Source organism: Corythoichthys intestinalis, chromosome 15 (genome assembly GCF_030265065.1).
Source record: "Corythoichthys intestinalis isolate RoL2023-P3 chromosome 15, ASM3026506v1, whole genome shotgun sequence".
NCBI lineage: Eukaryota > Metazoa > Chordata > Actinopteri > Syngnathiformes > Syngnathidae > Corythoichthys > Corythoichthys intestinalis.
Window position 1 is genome coordinate 19501158 of NC_080409.1, and position 22183 is coordinate 19523340.

Genomic DNA, 22183 nt, shown 5'->3' on the forward strand with positions numbered 1-22183 from the left:
ATGCCTTTTAGTTTTTATGGTGCTTTCATGCTCAAGTGGGGGCGCCCTTGCGCTTCCTCACGCGAAGAAGAACGCGCTCACGTGAAGAAGAGCGCGCTGCCACGCGACGAAGTGCCGCTACAAAGCATCCAAGCGAGTTAGTGAGAGAGGGAAACACTGCTGCGAGCCTACGTTCTTTGTTCATGTTTGTAAAATATCTACAGAGGCAACGCCTGTACAGTAGGGGGAAAAAGTATTTGATACACTGCCGATTTTGCTGGTTTTCCCACTTGCAAAGCATGTAGAGGTCTGTAATTTGTATAAGTTCTCTTCAACTGTGAAGAGAAATACAAAAAAACAGAAAATCATTTTTAAATAATAAATTTGCATTTAATTGCATGAAATAAGTATTTGATCCATCACAAAAATCGAACTTAATATTTGGTACAGAAACCTTTGTTTGCTATTACAGATACCAAACGTTTCCTGTAGTCCTTGACAAGGTTTGCACACACTGCAGCAGGGATTTTGGCCTACTCCTCCATGCAGATCTTCTCCAGAGCCTTCAGGTTTCGGGGCTGCTGCCGGGCAACACGGACTTTCAGCTCCCTCCATAGATTTTCTATCGGGTTCAGATCTGGTGACTGGCTAGGCAACTCCAGGACCTTAAGATGCTTCTTACGGAGCCACTCTTTAGTTGCCTTGGCTGTGTGCTTTGGGTCGATGTCATGCTGGAAGACCCAGACACGACCCATCTTCAGGGCTCTCACTGAAGGAAGGAGGTTGTCAGCCAAGATCTGGCGATACATAGCCCTATCCATCCTCCCCTCAATACGGTGCAGTCGTCCTGTGCCCTTGGCAGAGAAGCAGCCCCAAAAAAATGATGTTTCCTCCTCCATGTTTCACGGTTGGGATGGTGTTCTTTGGGTTGTACTCATCCTTCTTTTTCCTCCAAACACGACGAGCCGAGTTTAGACCAAAAAGTTCAATTTTGGTCTCATTCGACCACATGACCTTCTCCCATTGCTCCTCTGGATCATCCAGATGGTCAGTGGCAAACTTCAGACGTGTCTGGACATGCACTGGCTTCAGCAGCGGGACCTTGCGTGCGCTGTAGGATTTTAATCCATGACGGCGTAATGTGTTTCCGATGGTTTTCTTTGAGACTGTGGTTCCAGCTCTCTTCAGGTCATTGACCAGGTCCTGCCGTGTAGTTCTGGGCTGATCCCTCACCTTCCTCATGATCAGTGATGCCCCACGAGGTGAGATCTTGCATGGAGCCCCAGAACGAGGCAGATTGACCGTCAACTTGAACTTCTTGCATTTTCTAATAATCGCTCCAACAGTTGTTACCTTCTCACCAAGCTGCTTGCTTATTTTCCTGTAGCCCATCCCAGCCTTGTGCAGGTCTATTATTTTATCCCTGATGTCCTTACACAGCTCTTTGGTCTTGGCCATTGTGGAGAGGTTGGAGTTTGTTTGTTTCAGCATGTGAACAGGAGTCTTTTATACAGGTAACAAGTTCAAACAGGTGCAGTTACTTACCGTAATGAGTGGAGAACAGGAGGGGTTCTTAAAAAAAAAACTAAGAGCCGAAATATTTAAGTTGGTAATGTATCAAATACTTATTTCATGCAGTTAAATACAAATTTATTATTTAAAAATTATACAATGTGATTATCTGAATTTTTGTATTAGATTCCGTCCCTCACAGTTGAAGAGAATTTATGATACAAATTACAGACCTCTACATGGCTTGCAAGTGCGAAAACCAGCAAAATCGGCAGTGTATCAAATACTTGTTCTCCCCACTGTATGTATCATCTTTTGTGGTGGTGGTGTTGTTGTGTGTTTCCACTCGCGATCGGACACTTACTTCCAGTTGTGTAGTGGATTGAACGATGTGCTAATTAGGAGTGGGAACCTCGGGGCACCTCGCAATACGATACAATTCGCGATACAAGGCTCACGATAACGATTATCTCACAATATCGCGATACAGCGATTATCGATATATTGGTCAGAAATTTGATACAGGATATTCTATGATACAATTGTTGAAACAAACAAACAAAAATATATATATTTCAAAATAGAAAAAAAGACTTTAAGTCATTTATTAAATGGTGGCACCTGTTCTATGCAACATTGCTGTAAAATATAAATCTACTGCAAATTGTGTACCTGCACATATAGAGGAAACAAACCACAACCACTGATATCCTTTGGAGGGATCATGATGAATGGCACCCTTAATTTCTTTAAAGTTTTAAATCTTTTTTTAAAAAAATTTAACGGTGCTGTAGGTGTCAGTCAGCATTTGAGCTTGGAGTGGGGCAATGATAAAAGTGGTGGGTCTTCATATATGACCTTTGTTGCCAAAAGCATTGGTTTGAGCACTTCCACCACCTGCTTTGCGATGTCTGACTCAGTCAGTCACATGCTTCCTCACCTTAAAAACAACAAAACAAAAAATATTAGCTACTTAATAGCTTTTGAGTTAAAATCCTGATTTTTTTGTGTTGGAAGTATTGAGTGAATTAAAAAATTGAATGAAGTGGGTGTATAGAAATTAAAAATGCAATAATTACCTATTTCTGATATGTAGGCTACATTAATTATCATGCACATCACCTTATATACGTATCTTGGAAGCTATTAAAACCATTTTTATAGCTTATTGTATCAAAATGGCAGTTATAACAGTTTGTGTAGTAAAGTAGATGGAAAGTGGTTCTCAAATAGTATCAAATAAATCAGTAAATTCAGGTAGGCTTGTTCGTTATTCATTTTCATCCAGTTTAGGGTCTTGGTTTATTTTATATCATTCAACACCAAATGTCATCAGAATAATACATGTAAATTAAAAAATCAATTACATTGCAAAACTTTCTTACCTCAAGTGATGAAAGCGAAGCAGTGAAGGAATCCGTCACCAGCTGCCAGTGAACCTTGTTTTTGTTAGGCAATTCTTGCATACAGCAAAGTCCTTGTTCACCTTACTTCCTTTCTTGTTAGTGTAAAATCCAAAGTGTCCACATGTGTGATTTGTAGCAATATTTTTCTCACTTTTTCCTCCACCATTCTCACGAAGCTTTATTTTTTTCAACCCACTTGGAGCTTCCTCTCTTCTTCTCTAGACAACTTTTACGCACTTTACCTCCACTCTTGAGCGCCCCGAGTGGACCGCCCAGGAATTGCTCAACAAACATTGAGCAGTTTACAGCATCCATACTCCATTATATGGCCAATATGTCAAATAAAAATATCGATACTTGGCGGGAGCATATTGATAACCGGTTGGGTTGCAAAATATCGCTGTATCGAGATATTGTCGCAGTCTTGGTGCTAATGCTAGCGAATGCATGCTAACTGTTTGTGTTATTATTGTATTAGCAGCTAATCATCGCTGATTTACGTTGATGCGAACCTGTTTGTTATTGGGGACGAAATTGATTTGTTTCATTTCTATTTTTAGTTTCACTCTTCAAGTGATGGTTGAATAAAATCAGCAAATTATACCAACTTCTTCTGCATCGTCATTTGGGAGTTTAGCTAGCTGTATCGCCAGGACTGAGCCTTAGCGTCTCAGTGAGGACAGTACAGTCGTATTCCCTCCCGATGCAGTTATCTCCACCTTGCAATGACTGCAAGTCGCTTTGTTGTAATTTTTCCTCGTGAAGTGAAGACACACTTTCGAGCGATTGAACCTACGTGCTGTCATTGTTATGTTTACGGCTGCAATGCTCATGCTAAATTATCGTAACCTTTCATTTTAACCCTCTTTCCTGGTGAAGTGTAGCCAAACTTTGGAGCGAGTGGTTCTTGGTGCCATGCTAGTTTGATGCGTCTGGACAACAAGACACGTCACGTGATGACGCAATGCAATAGGATTCGTTAAAGGGATCGTTAAGACTTTTTCATTGTGATGTCGAGGCCTCGAAACACTAGGAACCGGTTCGGAATTGGAATCGGAATTTGATTCCCATCCCTAGCGATCGCAATGGAGTAAACAAAAGAAAAAGACTTCAATCCCAAAGAAGTTACATGGGAAGAAATTGGAGGAAAATCCATTAAAGTGCTGTATTTAAGTGTAAAAGCCGTGAAAGATACACGTAGGATTGGTTTAAGATGGGCGTCAGAAGCAATATTTTAAGATCGGTACAGAATTTTACAAAAACCCAATATTTATATTGCAAAGACCACTGCAACTGCTATGTGTTGAATGGATTATGCGTTTATAATGATTGAACAGCTGAGCTCAAGACCAGGTCACTCCCTCTCTTTAAAAGATAGAGTTGTGCATCAACTGCATAATAGACAAACACAGCTGACTGACTTATTGTTCATTGTGCCGTTCTATATCTACCAGCCAGGAAGGTCAGTTGCAAGAGATCTCCTTTTGTATCCTAAAGTCATCTTTATATTTTTCATCCTTGCCATCACTTCTATATAGTGTGGTAAAGTAATACTTTTAAAGTTCAGACATAAAAAATAGGGAAGTTTGTTTCATCTATTCTCAGTGTGGCACCGTATTGTTTTTCTGTTCACTAGCCAGATCTGTAGGACAGAGAGTGAAAGCGGCTGCATGTTAATTTGCTGGTCATGCCCGGCTGGATTTGGATGAGGTTGTTAATTACAGGAGGACAGCTAAACTCCCATTGCTTTTTCTCACTGCAAGCAACGAAGAGTCAAAGGGTCTGGGTAAACGGATATAGTCCTCAAGACTTTGTTGCATGAAGCCACTCGCATGCCCTAGCTGTTGTCATCTCTTCAATGCATTGACTGTGCAGAGTGCGAATGTTTATGCTGGGAAAATAATGACACTAAACAGAGACATCATGTGACTAGTTGTCACCAATGGGAGAACAACAGGTGAAGCACAACTAGTTGAAAGAAGAAAAATTCTATTTAAAACGTTAAAATCGCTGATTAAGTGTAAAGGTTCTGATGTTCTAACCACATTTTAGAAACACCATGATGTGATTGGAAGAAAATCAATGAAAATTTATTTGATAGAATCCAGCACCAAGAACAGACATGTCATCTTGAAAGGTAATTTAAAATAAAAATACGATAGAGAACAACATGCTGAATAAGTTTACAGTATGGTAACATTACATGACGCTAGAAGTTAGATCAGCCCTAAAAAATCCAGCCCGACCCAAGAGGCCCAGGGGTATTAAAGCCAGACCCGAACCACCGATCAATTAACTTGATTTAAAGGCCTGAAAACCCCCCGAAATTTTATGTTTTATTTGTAGGCACGAGCCCCCCAAAAAACAAAATTTTATGTTTTATTTGTGAGGACTCAGGAGAAGGAGGAAATGCGGGGATGCGATGCGTGGTTGCGTTTTGTGTGATCATGTTTGTGATGATGCCGGTGGATATATGCATACTGATAACAAATTAAAGCCTGTCCTTTGTAACGAATTCTCCCAGTTAAACAAGACCGTAATATGGATATTCAATAAACTTTTATAATTTTTATATTTGTGTGTCTGTTCTAACAGGCGGATAGTGGATTTGATTTATTTTAATCTCCTCGAGTTGGCGAAAAAAAAAAAAACGTTTTCTCAATGTTTAAATAATCTACATATTTTTATGATCATTATAAATGCATTTACTCAACGAAATAATGCTGGAAAACTTTGTTAAATATTTTTCTTGTATTAGACCGAAGCACCAAATTTGTTTACATTCAGCGATGCCGACACAGGTTTCTGTATCGCATCTTCAACAATCAATTTGAATCCTTTCCATACCCCACTCCTACCGCAGTTGTTTGCTTTTCAATTCCCCTGTCTTTAGTTTGTTTTTTACTCCTAGCTGCTCCATATCGAAAAGTAAATACCAGGATGCTCGCGGAGGGCGCCAGGAGGGGAAGACTGGAAAAAGAGCGGGTCTATGCTGTTCACGTACGAAGGCATGCACAGCGCCTACTCTGTTTTATCCAAATTATTTACAGTGCCCTCCATAATTATTGGATTTATAATAATTATGTGTTTTTTAGCTTCTAATATATTTTTTCTAAATAATATGGGACCTTAATGGAAAAAAAGAGAAAAATCCAACCTTCAATACAAGTGTATTTATTCAGTGGGGAAAAAATCTCACATAAAGAAATAATTATTTGACATCAAATAATGTGTGTCACAATTATTAGCACCCCTGGTGTTAATACTTTGTACAACCCCCTTTTGCCAACAAAACAGCACCTAACCTTCTCCTATAATGTTTCACAAGATGGGAAAAGACAGAAAGAGGGATCTTCAGCCATTCCTCTTTGCAGAATCTCTCTAAATCATCCAGAGACCTGTGTCCTCTCCTCTGTACTCTCCTCTTCAGCTCATCCCACATGTTTTCAATGGGGTTGAGGTCTGGGGACTGAGATGGCCATGGGAGGAGCTTGATTTTGTGTCTGGTGAACCATTTCTGTGTAGATTTGGCCATATGTTTAGGGTCATTGTCTTGCTGAAAGACCCAGTGACGACCCATCTTCAGTTTTCGGGCAGAGGGCAACAGATTTTGATTTAAAATGACCTTGTATTTCAAAGCATTCATGATGCCATGCACCCTAACAAGGTTCCCAGGGCCTTTGGAAGCGAAACAGCCCCACAGCATCACTGACCCACCTACGAATTGCTCAACAAACATTGAGCAGCTTACAGCTTCCATACTCCATTATATGGCCAATATATCAAATAAAAATATTGATACTTGGCGGGAGCATATCGATAACTGATTGGGTTGCAAAATATTGCATGGGGGTGGGTCAGTGATGCTGTGGGGCTGTTTCGCTTCCTAAGGCCCTGGGATTGGCTAATAATTGTGACACACATTATTAATAATAATTGTGACACACATTATTTGATGTCAAATAATTATTTCTTTATGTGGGATTTTTTTCCCCACTGAATAAAAGCACTTGTATTGAAGGTTGGATTTTTTTCCATTAAGGTCCCATATTATTGAGAAAAAAAAATATTAGAAGCTAAAAAACACATAATTATTATAAATCCCAAAATTATGGAGGGCACTGTATTTAACATCCATACATTGTTTTAGTATAAATATACGAATATATATTTATTTTTAAAAAGTTAGCGAGAGAGAAGTCGGCCCGACCCGACTGTAAATAATCACATATAAGTTGCTCCAGAGTATAAGATGCACCGTCTGCCAAACTATGAAAAAAAACTGCGACTTATAGTCCGAAAAATACGGTATATAGTCTCTGAGTAACTCAGAAAGTGACGCTCCCCTTCTGGCTCAGCAGGTGGCCTTTTCCCAGTAAAAAACTGACCAAAGATGTCGGTGCCCGAAGGACCCATCCAACAGCAGCTAACATTACTGTTTACATTGACTGACGCTGGGCTGCTATAGGTGTGCAAACACCCTAGTAATGGCGGCCAACCACTAGAGGGCGACGTACACAAATCTCTACTCGGGTTAGTCAGTAGCGTAGACAGGCATATTAATGTGTCAATAGGCACAGGGCAGATTGCGGTCGTTAACAAATTACTAGTCCTTCTCAAAAAATTAGCATATTGTTATAAAGTTCATTATTTTCTTTAATGTACTGATAAACATTAGACTTTCATATATTTTACATTCATTACACACAACTGAAGTAGTTCAAGCCTTTAATTGTTTTAATATTGATGATTTCGGCAAAAAAGTCTAGAAAAACCAAAAATCCCTTTCTAAAAAAAATTAGCATATTTCATCCGACTAATACAAAAAAGTGTTTTTTAATACAAAAAGAGTCAACCTTCAATTAATTATATCAGCTATGCACTCAATACTTGGTCGGGAATCTTTTTGCATAAATGACTGCTTCAATGCGGCGTGGCATGGAGGCAATCAGCCTGTGGCACTGCTGAGGTGTTATGAATGCCTAGGATGCTTCGATAGCGGCCTTAAGCTCATCCACAATGTTGGGTCTGGTGTCTCTCAACTTCCTCTTCACAGTATCCCACATATTCTCTTTGGGGTTCGGGTCAGGAGAGTTGTCAGGCCAATTGAGCACAGTAATGCCATGGTCAGTAAACCATTTACCAGTGGTTTTGGCACTGTGAGAAGGTGCCAAGTCGTGCTGAAAAATGAAATCATCATTTCCATAAAGCTATTCAGCGGATAGAAGCATGAAGGGCTCCAAAATTTCCTGATAGCTAGCTGCATTGATCCTGCCCTTGATTAAACACAGTAGACCAACACCAGCAGCTGACATGGCACCCCAGACCATCACTGACTGTGGGTACTTGACACTGGACTTCAGGCATTTTGGCATTTCCTTCTCCTCAGTCTTCCTCCAAACTCTGGCACCTTGATTTTCGAATGACATGTAAAATTTGCTTTCATCTGAAAAAAGTACTTTGGACCACTGAGCAACAGTCCAGTTCTGCTTCTCTGTAGCCCAGGTCAGGCGCTTCTGCCACTGTTTCAGGTTCAAACGTGGCCTGACCTGGGGAATGCGGCACATGTAGCCCATTTCCAGCACACGCCTGTGCACGGTGGCTCTGGATGTTTCTACTCCAGACTCAGTCCACTTTTTCTGTAGGTCCCCCAAGGTCTGGAATCGGCCCTGCCCCCCTACTGAGGTGCCTTGATATGGCACTCTGGGGACAGCCTATTCGCTCAGAAAATTCTTTCTGTCTCTTAGCCTCTTGCTTGAGGGTGTCAGTGATGGCCTTCTGGAAAGCAGTCAGGTTGGCAGTATTGCCCGTGATTGCGGTTTTGAGTAATGAACCAGGCTGGGAGTTTTTAAAAGCCGCAGGAATCTTTCGCAGGGGTTTTGGGTTAATTCATTGAGTCAGATGATTAGGTTAGTAGCTTCTTTAGAGTACCTTTTCATGACATGGTAATTTTTTGAGATTGGGATTTTTGTTTTTTCTTGACTTTTTTGCCAAAATCATCAATATTAAAACAATAAAAGGCTTGAACTACTTCAGTTGTGAGTAATGGATCTAAAATATATGAAAGTCTAATGTTTATCAGTACATTACAGAAAATAATGAACTTTATCACAATATGCTAATTGTTTGAGAAGGACTAGTATTTATTATTTCTAATTCGCCATGGACCGGTACCGGTTCCCGGCCCTGTAGTTGGGGATCACTTCTTTAAATGAATCCTCTTTGTCTGATTGTAGCATATATTGCCTGAAACTTGGAAGTACCGGTATTGCTTTGCTTTCCCCTCATCTCCATTTTGGCTTCAGTGTGGAGCACCTGCAGTGTCAGCTAGCAGAGGGCTATTGCTAATGAGGGCATTTATATCAGGGGCTCTTTGCACATGGTTTGAGCATGACATGGCATATCAATAATGCAGGTGGTATAAATGTCCCACACTATCAGCTTCTCTAAAAGTTAAATGTGGTTTAAAAGTGTGTATATAGGAAAATGCTGATTGTATATGCAAATGAAGTTTTAACTCAAACGTTGATATAGTGATGGCCAATGTGTAAATAGACTGTTGACTGTTTCAGCACACGGCAGTAGATGACCTTCACCCTTTCTGCAAACAAGCCCAGTGTGCACACGTCTAGTGCTTGTCTAGGATATCCAGTTCAAAGGCAGTAACTAGTCATCAAAGGGTTGAAAGATACTGTACCTCTTTGCCTAAGAAACGTTATCATGACATTATTTCCTACCAGGTCATTGGTTCATAGTGATTAACAGTAGTGTTGCACCGATACCATTTTTTTGGCCCCGATACCGATACCTGGCTATGCAGTGTCGGCCGATACCACTTCGTTTGAAATATATATATATTATATATATATATATATATATATATATTAGGGCTGTCAAAATTATCGCGTTAACGCGCGTTAATTAATTTTTTAAATTAATCACGTTAAAATATTTGACGCAATTAACGCACGTTTGCCCCGCTCAGACAGATTTAAATGTCAGTACAGTGAAAGGCCAACTTGTTAATTGTGTTTTATGGCGTTTTTTCGCCCTCTGCTGGCGCTTGGGTGTTACTTGCATATGTTATCTGGCGTAATGTCGCCCTCTGCTGGCGATTTGGTGCAGCTGATTATTTGGGTTTCGGCGCGCTTTTCTGACGTGATTATATGTCGACGCGAACTCACACTAATAGACAGTGCTATTCAGACCAGCTAACGTCTGCATCCAGTGTTCAGTGGCAGTTCTCATAGCCTCATCACACTGTTTGTGTCTAATACATGCACCACTTGTGAGTTTTATTCCTCCTTTGTTTAAGTTCATGAGCATCATAATGTTATTGGTGATGTGTATTTGAATTTGTTCACATATATGGTGAAATGCAGTTACATTGTTAGATGCTTGTGAGCTAATTGGCTAGTGCTACTGCTCAAATGGACACGTGTGTGTACATTTTATGTTATTTTGTGATTTATGCAAGTTATTGACACATTGCCTTGTTATTTTCAGTTTTACAAAAATACAAGAAACGGGCTCCTGTCTAAAAGAGATGACTTCAGTTTGATTGAAAATTTTACAAATTTTATTAAAACGAAAACATTAAGAGGGGTTTTAATATAAAATTTCTATAACTTGTACTAACATTCATCTTTTAAGAACTACAAGTCTTTCTATCCATGGATCACTTTAACAGAATGTTAATAATGTTGATGCCATCTTGTTGATTTATTGTTATATTAAAGAAATACAGTCCTTATGTACCGTATGTTGAATGTATATATCCATCTTGTCTTATCTTTCCATTCCAACAATAATTTACAGAAAAATATGACATATTTTATAGATGGTTTGAATTGCGATTAATTGCGATTAATTACGATTAATTAATTTTTAAACTGTAATTAACTCGATTAAAAATTTTAATCGTTTGACTGCCCTAATATATATATATATATATACTTTTTTTTTTTTTTTTTTTTTTTTTAAATAATATGTGTGTGCATAAATGAAGAGTTACATTCCTGGATGTGAAATCATTTGGCTCTCAAAATTTTGGCTCTCAAAGGCCAAACAGTGCACCTTTCTTGAAATTATAAGTAATAATAATTGACCACAGCATCCTGTCTCTCTATTAGCCTCCCTCTTTTTGCACCAGCAGCAACATAACTGAACTTTATCTATAGCTACACACAAATGCAAACAGCGAACGGATGAGACTCTCTCTGACACACACACACTTAGCCACTTATCTTAGCTTACTTTGCTTACTTCTACAGCACTTTTGAATAGGCTTGCTACCCGTCCTTTGAAATAAGGAATCGTTCCGAATTGGGAATTAAAAGTTGTGTTCCGTATTGGACCAATACTGAATATATATAAATAGATACATTTCTATGAATTTTAGGAGTTTTGGGAATGTCCCTTTTTTTTTTCCTCGCCTGTACAGCTTTGGGCGCGAGGGTAACGTCCCTTATTTCTATTTCTGAAAGGTGGCAACCCTACTTTTGAAACGGGTCTCAGATTACTGCGGCATATATTTCAGTAAAAGACAATCAAAGTAAAGTAGATGAAGTGAACTGACCAGGGACTGTTGCTCCGGTCCAACCTCCTTCCTCTGGATAGCAGTCCTGCTGTTGGAGCCTCAAACTCTTTGTGTTCGTTCACATGTTTCGTCTTTAAATGTTTTACCAGGTATTGAGACTGGCCGATTTAACTCCACCTCTCGAAACTTTCAGGCCGCAAATCCTGCATGCAGCTATATTACTCGACGGAGATCTTTCTATGCTGAAATTTTTCCAGACCGCCGACATTTTTCTTTCTTCATTTGTTTGTTTTTCCTCCATATGAAAAAGCTGCCCCGGCATTGGTTAAGAGTGGCTATTGGCCCGCTCTCATTGTTCTGGAGCAGGTCAATAGCGATAGCTGCTTGGCATGAAAAGTGATCACATGTGATCACACAACAAAGAAGTCTAGTGAGCGTCAGGAGAAAGAAGGCTGCGGTCAAGTGTTATAATACTGGGCCAGTAAATGGTATCGGCGCCCTATTTGTTGGTACTCGCCATTACCGATACCACCATTTTAGTACTTTTATTTTGAAAGCATCACTTCCCGTCACTCGTCTGTAATTAGGGTTTTTTTTGTAAATGCAAGATGGATGCCAACTAGGAATGGCATATGAGTTATCGCTTAGCACACTTAGTACTAGTAGAAAATGTGCATACTTAATATATATTTATTTATTTTTCAATGTTAATTAGTAATATAACAATCATTTGCATCAGTATACGTATGTAATGTTGATGATTGCACTGCGGTGAATTTATACGTTTTTCCGGAGTGCAAGTCGCGGTATTCAGATATGCGTCATGAGGAAAAAAATTACAGATGTCAACCTGGACTAGAAGTCACGTTTGTAGGAAAAAATGTATTTCATGTAAACAATGATCAAAAGTGTAATTTATAGTGTGGAAAATTCGGTACATAAGAATGACAATGGCAAATTGTCCAGTTTTGTTTATCAGTGTTGCTCGATAACCTGTTGCTAGTACATTGCATTTAGGATTTTGGGTACTTTTTATTTTACAGATATCATTGACAAGAGCGAGCTGAAGTCATTCTTCGAGAGCAATTGTTCACAGATTTATTTTATCTTCTATGAAAATTTCATCACACTGGAAAGCAACCTAAAACAAAAAGGTATGTTCAGTCATTTTTTTCCCTAAATGTCGTACACTCCATTACTCCCCAACATACTCTATACTACTGAAGCTCAATCATTAACTATCCTTCTCTATATATTATCACATAATGTGACACAAAAAGAGTTACCGGTATTTGTCCCCTCAATTCCCCACCAGAGTCTCTTATGAATAATAGTTCAAATATGTAAAATTGATCAAAAACATCATCACACTTACTGATTTTCAATGCTCACAGGAATTTTCACTACTGCTATGCTGAAACTAAAGTTCCTTATTTTTTGTTTGTTTGTTTTTACAGGGATCAAGTCTCAAAGGGAGGAGCTGGACTCCATCCTCTTTATTTTTGAAGTAAGATACACTTTTCCATTTTTTAAAAACCTTTCTGAAACATGGTGCTTCCTGTTAAATACCGAGATACCTCTCAAGGAAACTCAAGCATTTATTGAAAAAAAAAATCAACTGTAGGATGTAGAAGAAAGCGGGAGCTCGTTCAATCATTAGCTGTACTGGCCCTTCCCCCTATTTTACGGAGCAGTGTGTGTTGCAGATGCAGGTTAAAGTCCTCCAACTTGTTTTCCGCGACGGCAAAGACAGCTACAGTGTCCAGTACAAATACTTAGCTCTCCAGTTGCATTTTTTATACGGGTTGCAGAATATCAAACGAGGTGAAGTTGCATTGTTGTCATTGTATAATATATTACAGCACAGTACAGTATGTGTCATCCACTCAACACTCCTGGGAGACCTATTCAGGAATGTTCTTTTGGTTACACATGGAGGATGTGTCGTAAAATATATGTTTGAAAGGAGCATGATTCGATTCTAATTTGCCCACATTTGCGAATTTTAAAAATAATATGTACATTAAAATGGTCATAAAATGTGACATAATCTTCATCAGCTGTTTACTATCAATGTATACATAAATTTAAGAAATTCCAAACATTTCACATAAGGATACCAATCCATTAATGGGGCCAAAATATTTTTTTAGATGAATCGGATGATTTTTTTTTTTTAAATGTCATACCCATATTAAGCAATGGGCATTTTATTTCAAATTAGCAGTGCAAAAAAGTGCACAATCACCTTGCTGCATGATCACCCAGAGCTCATAGGTAATAAATTATGAATCATAAATAAGTTGTCCTCTCGCACTTAGCTTAGCAATTACAGAAGTGAGAGCCATCTTTTAAGTGTCCCAAACTTTAAGAAAGCACATTTATCAAGTTTTCCACGGCCGTGACTTATTCACTTACTCACTACACCAGTATCTTGGCTATTGGACGCGTTCAGAGCTTGCCGCAAAGTGCTCACTGCCGAAAGGAATACACCCTCCATGTAGGACTGAAAGATATTGGAAAAAAAAACTTACATTGCGACTTTTGGGGGTTTGCGATATACGGTATTGCGATATACACTCACCGGCCACTTTATTAGGTACACCATGCTAGTAACTGGTTGGACCCCCTTTTGCCTTCAGAACTGCCTCAATTCTTCGTGGCATAGATTCAACAACGTGCTGGAAGCATTCCTCAGCGAGTTTGGTCCATATTGACATGATGGCATCACACAGTTGGTGCAGATTTGTCGGCTGCACATCAATGATGCGAATCTCCCATTCCACCACATCCCAAAGATGCTCTATTGGATTGAGATCTGGTGACTGTTGAGGCCATTTGAGTACAGTGAACTCATTGTCATGTTCAAGAAACCAGTCTGAGATGATTCCAGCTTCATGACATGGCGCATTATCCTACTGAAAGTAGCCATCAGAAGTTGGGTACATTGTGGTCATAAAGGGATGGACATGGTCAGCAACAATACTCAGGTAGGCTGCGGCATTCCAACGATGCTCAATTGGTACCAAGGGGCCCAAAGAGTGCCAAGAAAATATTCCCCACACCATTACACCACCACCACCAGCCTGAACCGTTGATACAAGGCAGGATGGATCCATGCTTTCATGTTGTTGATGCCAAATTCTGACCCTACCATCCGAATGTCGCAGCAGAAATCGAGACTCATCAGACCAGGCAACGTTTTTCCAATCTTCTATTGTCCAATTTCGATGAGCTTGTGCAAGTTGTAGCCTCGGTTTCCTGTTCTTAGCTGAAAGGAGTGGCACCCGGCGTGGTCTTCTGCTGCTGTAGCCCATCTGCCTCAAAGTTCGACGTACTGTGCGTTCAGAGATGCTCTTCTGCCTACCTTGGTTGTAACGGGTGGTTATTTGAGTCACTGTTGCCTTTCTATCAACCTCTGGCATCAACAAGGCGTTTCCGCCCACAAAACTGCCGCTCACTGGATATTTTTTCTTTTTCGGACCATTCTTTGTAAACCCTAGAGATGGTTGTGCATGAAAATCCCAGTAGATCAGCAGTTTCTGAAATACTCAGACCAGCCCTTCTAGCACCAACAACCATACTGATGCTCGGTTTGAACTGCAGGAGATTGTCTTAAACCATGTCTGCATGCCTAAATGCACTGAATTGCCGTCATGTGATTGGCTGATTAGATTTTAAGTGTTAACGAGCTGTTTGACAGATGTACCTAATAAAGTGGCCGGTGGGTGTACTGTATATCTGATATATACAGTATATCTTAAAACTAGAAGAATTTTCACCATATTACCTGAAGAGCTGTTTGGGAAGACTTTGTTTGACTTACCATGTTTTTGCATTAGTGTATTGCATTCAGTATTTTACTAGATTGTTTTTCCTGAGTTTGCCCTTTTTTCTCATTTATCCTTGTATGCTTAATTTTTTTCTTTATTTTGTATTGAAATATATAATCATTTTCTTCATTATTAAAATGTTATCTTAGTGCAAAAAATTGCTAAAGTGCGATATATGATTTTATTCATATAATACCGTTTAATCCAGACTAAAGCGATTTATCTGTGAATGTTGAAGATTGCTGTATATAAAATGGATACAGGAAGCCACGTCTCGGCACACTTACTGCTTTCATGAAAAAAAACAAAAAAAACAAAAGTTGTTAAAAAAATAATAATAATAACCGCACATCCTGCGATAGAACAAAATTTCTTGACCCGCCGTGCTCTAGAAAATTTTAGAAGATGTGCGAAAGCATTATTCCTCTTTTTGTCTCATTTTTTCCCCGCAACTTCCATACACCCTTTGCCAGTCACCTTTTAATCCAACTGGGAGCCACTTTGCTCATCCTTGTTGCCGCTTGGACTCGGCCTACACAATTGGCTCTCGATTGACTCTCCTTGTTGCACAAGAAAACAGCCACTTATCTTATTTTAATGAGCAGGAGAGCTTGTAGTACCCTTGTAAAGTGCTTCACTAGTTTTGGCGAGAACGGAAAAGTTTTTTGTTGCTGTGGTGAAATACAGTTCCACAGAAATGTACATCGAGATATCATTTAGCTTAGCAATTAGGGGTGTCCCATCATGTGTCCCAAACTTCAAGAAAGCGCATTTGTCAAGGTTTCTCGGCCGTGACTTGTGTCTCCGTCCACCAAACATACTGCTATCACCACGCCAGCACCTTTGCTATTGTACAGAGTTTGCCACAAAACATTCATTGGCACCAGGAACACACCCTCTTGGGGGTTTCAAAATCAGCACCATTTAAACTAAATTTCTTGAACGTCTGAATATCTTACATTTACGCCTCTGGACTCTACACAACAGCATGGATGAATATCTTCTGAAAATATGAAAACTGGAATTTTTTACTTGTGCACTCTTGGCAACAGCGCTGTCAACCTAAAACGCTGCTTCGGTTCCAATGTCATTGTCAACCAATATTTATTTGCAACACGTCATTTGTCTGTGGGTACGTTTACATAGATAGTTTTCCTCAATCCGATTGAAATCAATCGTATAATGTGAATAGGATTTGATCTGTGTGAAGTTTGAGTAAAGAGATTCAAATTCAATCCGCGTTTGCATGGCCCCAGTTGAATCTGATTGTATTGTTCATTTTGACATGTTCATTATGTCTGACACTACCTGCTCTGCTCTGGGAAAGATGATTCTTACCACCTGCTAATTGGTAGTTCTGAGTATGTCCTGTTCATGTGCTTTTGTTGTCGTAGCAAAAAAAAATATATAGCGGACACGGATTTCATTTTGGTTTGTTTCATGTTTCTCGTCGAGTCGATGACACAAGCCAACATTGCGTCGAGGATGAAAATGAGAAAAGCCTCTGTGCACATCCATGCAAATGATTCTGTACAAGTCTGATGTTTCCATTACTTATGCCAGCGATCCCCAACCACCGGACCGGAGACCGGTACCGGTCCGTGGTGCATTTGCTACTGGGCCGCAGAGTAATGATAAATGATTTGTTAACGACCACAATCTGGCCTGTGCCTCTTGCGTGTCTACTCTATTGACTAATCCGAGTAGAGATTTGTGTACGTCGCCTCTTGTGGTTGACCGCCATTGCTATATATAGCAGCCCAGTGTCAATGTAATGCTAGCAAATGATGCAACAAAAGCGAATGCACAGAGGGCATCATACCTCATAGCAAACCGTATTGCTAAAGCCAAGAAACATTTCGCGATTGGAGAAAAACTCATTATGCCTGCGATCAAGGATATTTGCCTTAAAAGTTGAAGGCGAGGCCGCTGTTTAATAAGGATGATCAGTGTATTGTGAGTTACATTTTCCCTGCACTTCATGTTTGTTTTCAGCCCTATCTTGTTGTTTCATATTTACTGTAATTTTCTGCCACACTTTGCTGGTCCGTGAAAAAAAGCCCACATCTGGGGTGCAAAAAAGGTAGGGGACCACTGCCACATTGCTCAAAACCTCTCAGAATATTTAGGCATTAGCTCATTACATAAGTCTTTAAAATGGAAAATGGCTGAACATGTTGTCATAATGTGTCAAGCATATTTTTTGACATTTTCATTACTATTTTCCAAATCCGTCCGTCCATGGGTAATTTGTTCCCAGGTGAATCTCGACTTCCTCTACTTAAGAGACACCAAAGCATTATGTTAACTATAAAATCTTTTTATTTTTCTTATTTATCCAGAGGGTCGGGGAGGTGGGTAGAGAATTGTTATATTTTCATTATATATATATATTTATATATGTAGAGAGAGAGAAAGAGCGATAGATATTATTTATATACTGTATACATTTTATAGTTGCAACGTCATCGTGACGCCCAGGGCCACAGAGCAAATTAAATTGAGTGAATGGAGATTCTCATTTTTAAATAGAAAGCACGAAGCTTGTTAGAGCAGGAAAAATCTATATATAAATTCGGCACTTCTTTATAAAAGCCACATCGTTCAGATGGGAATAGTTGCACTTGTCCACTCTTTCACTGTTTAATAAGAAGCCGAAACACTTTTCTCAAAAAAAAAAACAAAAAAAAACCTTCTGTAGGGTTTGGAATATGGAATAATACTATTCAACTATTCCAATAATTAAAACAACAAATGCATTACTTTGAACTATATGAACAACATTTTGGACTTTTAGGAATCCTTGTCACAGTACCAAACTTCCTAAATTGTCCTTCAATATTCTGACTGCTGCAACAAGATAATCTCTCTGACTGTACACAAGCAGGCAATTCGACCTCTAACTAAACCGTTGATTCTTGCCTCATGCATATGTATGCAGTCATTTTTTTCAAACATAACTAATATTAAAAACTGCTTAACCCTCATTTGCCCCTTTTTAGCTCCAGTCTGTGGTGATGTGCTTTTTACTCATACAATAAGAAGATAAGCACTAAATGGTGTAATGTACAAATGCAGTATAGTTTGGTCCTAATATATGCTAAATTATGTTCACCTTCTTTATGATATTTTAAATTTAAGATGTGAGAAATAATAACATCAGAAGTCCAGTGTATTATCCCCTATGTTATATTATGCATATTGATAATGAGACAGAATTTAGTATAATGAAGTCAGCCTTTGTACTCTGTTCAGGCAGTTGAGAAAACAGAACCATGTAGTGATGTGTCATGTACTTGAATGTGGGACCTTCCTTGTGTACCTAGGCTGGAGTTGTTAAGTCATGTTGACATGCTTAGAGGGGAGAACAATTGTATTTTCCGCTCCCATGCACATTTGCATAAAAGCTGGGTGGAAACGAAAGCAAAATTTAACTCTTAACTGTATGTTTAGTTTGCACTGCAATTGAGAGATTAATTGGTTGTCATTATAAAGTATGGGACCGCTTTTCATAGGGTGCCGGAGGCTAGCACAGTACCCCTGCATGAGCCTGTTTGTGTGAAGGGTGTCTATAGAGGGCCTGGCTATTGTGCTGCAACACTCCAGTCCCCCACAACCATCCATTTCAATGTACTTTTCTCGGATTTCTTGTATCCTCTTGCCATGTGGCAGCTACTTCAAATAGGGATGTCCCGATCCAGGTTTATGTACTACCGATCTGATACCGATATTGTTTTGCACTTCCGATCCGATACCGATACTGGCCGATACCGATACCAGCCTATCTGAGCATTGCATTAAAGTTGAGTTATTTAGCTTCCTTACTTAGTTGTCAGAATCATTTTGAAAAGGTGCTCTTGATAACAACTAGCCAGCTGAATTGGGTGAGTTTGAATAACACACAACAGTTGGTAACAAGAAACTGACCTGTTTATTCAGTGCCAAACACAAAACATTATAAATAACAAACAGAAATGGCATAGTCAGTCAGTAAAACGTGCAAATAATATTGTAAACTGTCTTAAAAAAGCAAAACACACAAACAACCTCATTGGAAAATCCCACAAACCCCCCAAGCTATTAGATGCTTTTAACATTTTAAAACAGTAAATAAAATACTCAAGTCCCCATTCTGTATCAGCAGCTTTAAACTACATTCAATTCATTTAATTTTGGGAATCAACTGTTAAAGTTGTTAAAATTGCTCCCGTTATTCCATAATTTCCCTTCTACCTACTTTCCACATTTGAAAGTTTTAAAACTGTTTTGAAGATAGATTCAAGTCAAGATTTTGCCGATTTAGGAGTATTTTAGATAAAAAGTTAATTAGGTTCGCTTGGAAGGTTCACAACAGCCTACTAGGGAAGTCTTCTGCTTTAAGATGGCGGCTGTTTACTAACGCATCTAGTTTTCAATACTTCAATGTTGCTAACGCAGTCGAGTCTGTCGTTTTGCATCTAGTTCTATATACATATGATATCTATTATCTCCAGTAAACCGACGTTGACGTAGTTTGTAGCGGCTGTCAGCAGCAGTCAGGTATTCTTGTGTTTTTTTATCCAGCATCATGAGTTGAGCTAAAGCCGTGAGTTGAGCATTGGCATTACCCGTGTCTATGACAAGCATGATGTTTACTTTCGGGACGCAATGCGGTCAGTTTCTCATTGCGTCCCGAAGACCGCGCTGTGTATTAGTTCCGCTTTACTTGACATATTTCAATAATCAGAATTTGGATGTTTTTGAATCGTTCTCGAATCTTCCACGGCCGAATCGCTCAAGGATGTAATGACGGCTGGGCATGTTGTACCGTGGTTGTAAGTGTTGGATGGTGCGTCTTTACTCACGAGAGATAATGGCTCGTCATCCAGAATGAATTTCTTGGCAATGACACTTGTTATTCCCTGGGCTTTGGGACTGTCGAGTGCCAGTTTGTCACGCATAGCAAAAGTTTCTGCCAGTGTTAGTTGCATAGGACCTTTCTTTTTGTCTTCGGTTTTCTTCACATACTCCTTATATTGTTTCTGGTGGTATTTCGCTAAGTGCTTGATTAGGTTGGTTGTATTAAAACTTCTTATAGCTTTACCACCACGCTTGACTTTATTGTGGCATATGTTGCACTCTGCCTCTTCGTCTTTGTCGTCCTTTAAGGTGAAATGATCCCACACAGCTGACATTTTTACCGATAAAGTCTCTCGGTAAATTGGGAGACGGTAATGTAATTTGTTGAAGGTGTGCCGTAAAATGTGGACCGGATTTAAGGGAAAGCGAAGCAAAAACTGGAATGGATTCTGTAAATTGGTGCGCTGGAAAACCCGGACCGGACTTCAAACAAACTGGATCGGAAGTCTGGATCGGACTTTTTCCGTGTCAGCCGATCCGATACCAATGCGCAATTTTCTGCCTATATCGGCGTTCGATCCGATCCAAATATCTGATCGGGACATCTCTAATTTCAAACATGAAACCCCATTCATACGTGTGTGTGTGTATATACTAGGGCTGCAGCTATCGAATATTTTAGTAATCGAGTAATCGACTGAAAATTCTATCGATTAATCGAGTAATCGGATAAAACAAATATATTTTTAGGTGAAGAGCAATTATAAATATACATGAGAAAACAAGACATTTCATCTAATCTTGAACCATTTTCAGTCAATCAGTGTCTATATTTTCGATGTATATTGTTGAAAACAGCCAACAATTGCATCTCAGATGTAGCTAGAATTAAAAAAAAAAAAAAAAAAACTAATTCACTGCTTTCACTCAAAAAACTTTTAGATCTTATTTTTAAAAAAAAAAAAAATATATATATATATATATTACCTAAAAATGCCGTTACGCTTGATAACACACATCACTTAAAAGTTAGGATTTTTTCCCACGTGTTTCAATTGAATTTCTCTTTGTGTCAAGCCATTTTTAAGTTCTAGTTAAGTTTTAAGTTAGTCTAAACTGTAAGTCCTGATAGAATTTTGAGTTTTTGCAGTGTTCAAAATAAATGTATGATACAGGCTGTACTGGAGCACATTAGGGACCATTGCTACTTGGTGTTTTATCCAGCAATGACTACTGAGCTAAAATTGATAGTTAGCATGATAAAGTTTTTATTTTACACCCTCATCACTCCACATTGCTATGTTATGTTAAAGCCTGTATGTAAGACACGTTAGCCACGCATCGACAGTGGTCATAATTAATTGAAACCTAGCCCCCCGCAGGGCTAACTTTACGTGAGCTAGTAGCGACAGTAACGTTAATCTTATTTATTAGCGCTTAGCGGTCTTTACTAGCGCTTAGCGCTGTACTGCTTTAAGATGGCGGCTGTTTAATAACGCTGCCCAGACGCGGCCGAGTCTGTCATTGCGCATCTAGTTCAACATACATGTGATCTTTATGAGACGCATCAGACGCTAGCTGTTACCTACGTAGCATCGTGCGGGCTAGTATTTGGCAACGTCGGCGTCATTTGTGGCGGCTGTCAGCTGCAGTAAGTTTTTTTTTTTTTTCCTTCTTCCTCCCCGCACGTGACAGCGCGTTGTCCCGCATTAAAAGTAGTCCGAGCAAAACGTGATGCTTAGAGCTGTCAAAATAAACGATTACTCGAGGTGAATAAAATTACTCGGATCAGTTTTTAAACTCGAGTTACTCGAGTTGCTCAAGTACTCGTTTCAGCTCTAGTATATACTGTATAAAGAATACAGTGGTACCTCTACATACAGTGGGGAGAACAAGTATTTGATACACTGTCAATGGATTTTCCCATTGGCAGTGTATCAAATACTTGTTCTCCCCACTGTATGAAGTTAATTCGTTCCAGGACCTTGTTTGTTAGTCGAAATGGTCGTATGTCGAGCAGGATTTTCCCATAAGAATACATTATAAATCCATTAATTCATTCCCCAGCCCGAAAA

At 39.2% G+C, this 22183-nt stretch overlaps 1 protein-coding gene across 6 annotated transcripts in view; it reads left to right on the plus strand.

The window, feature by feature from the left end:
* Nucleotides 1–22183, plus strand: part of ralgapa2 (Ral GTPase activating protein catalytic subunit alpha 2) — a 182579-nt gene that overhangs the window by 14708 nt on the left and 145688 nt on the right. For all 6 annotated transcript variants that reach the window (XM_057858646.1, XM_057858642.1, XM_057858645.1 and 3 more), the window contains exons 2-3: nucleotides 12480–12590; nucleotides 12894–12943. In XM_057858646.1, coding sequence (XP_057714629.1) covers nucleotides 12480–12590; nucleotides 12894–12943 — 161 coding nt within the window. The remainder of the gene's footprint in view (nucleotides 1–12479; nucleotides 12591–12893; nucleotides 12944–22183) is intronic.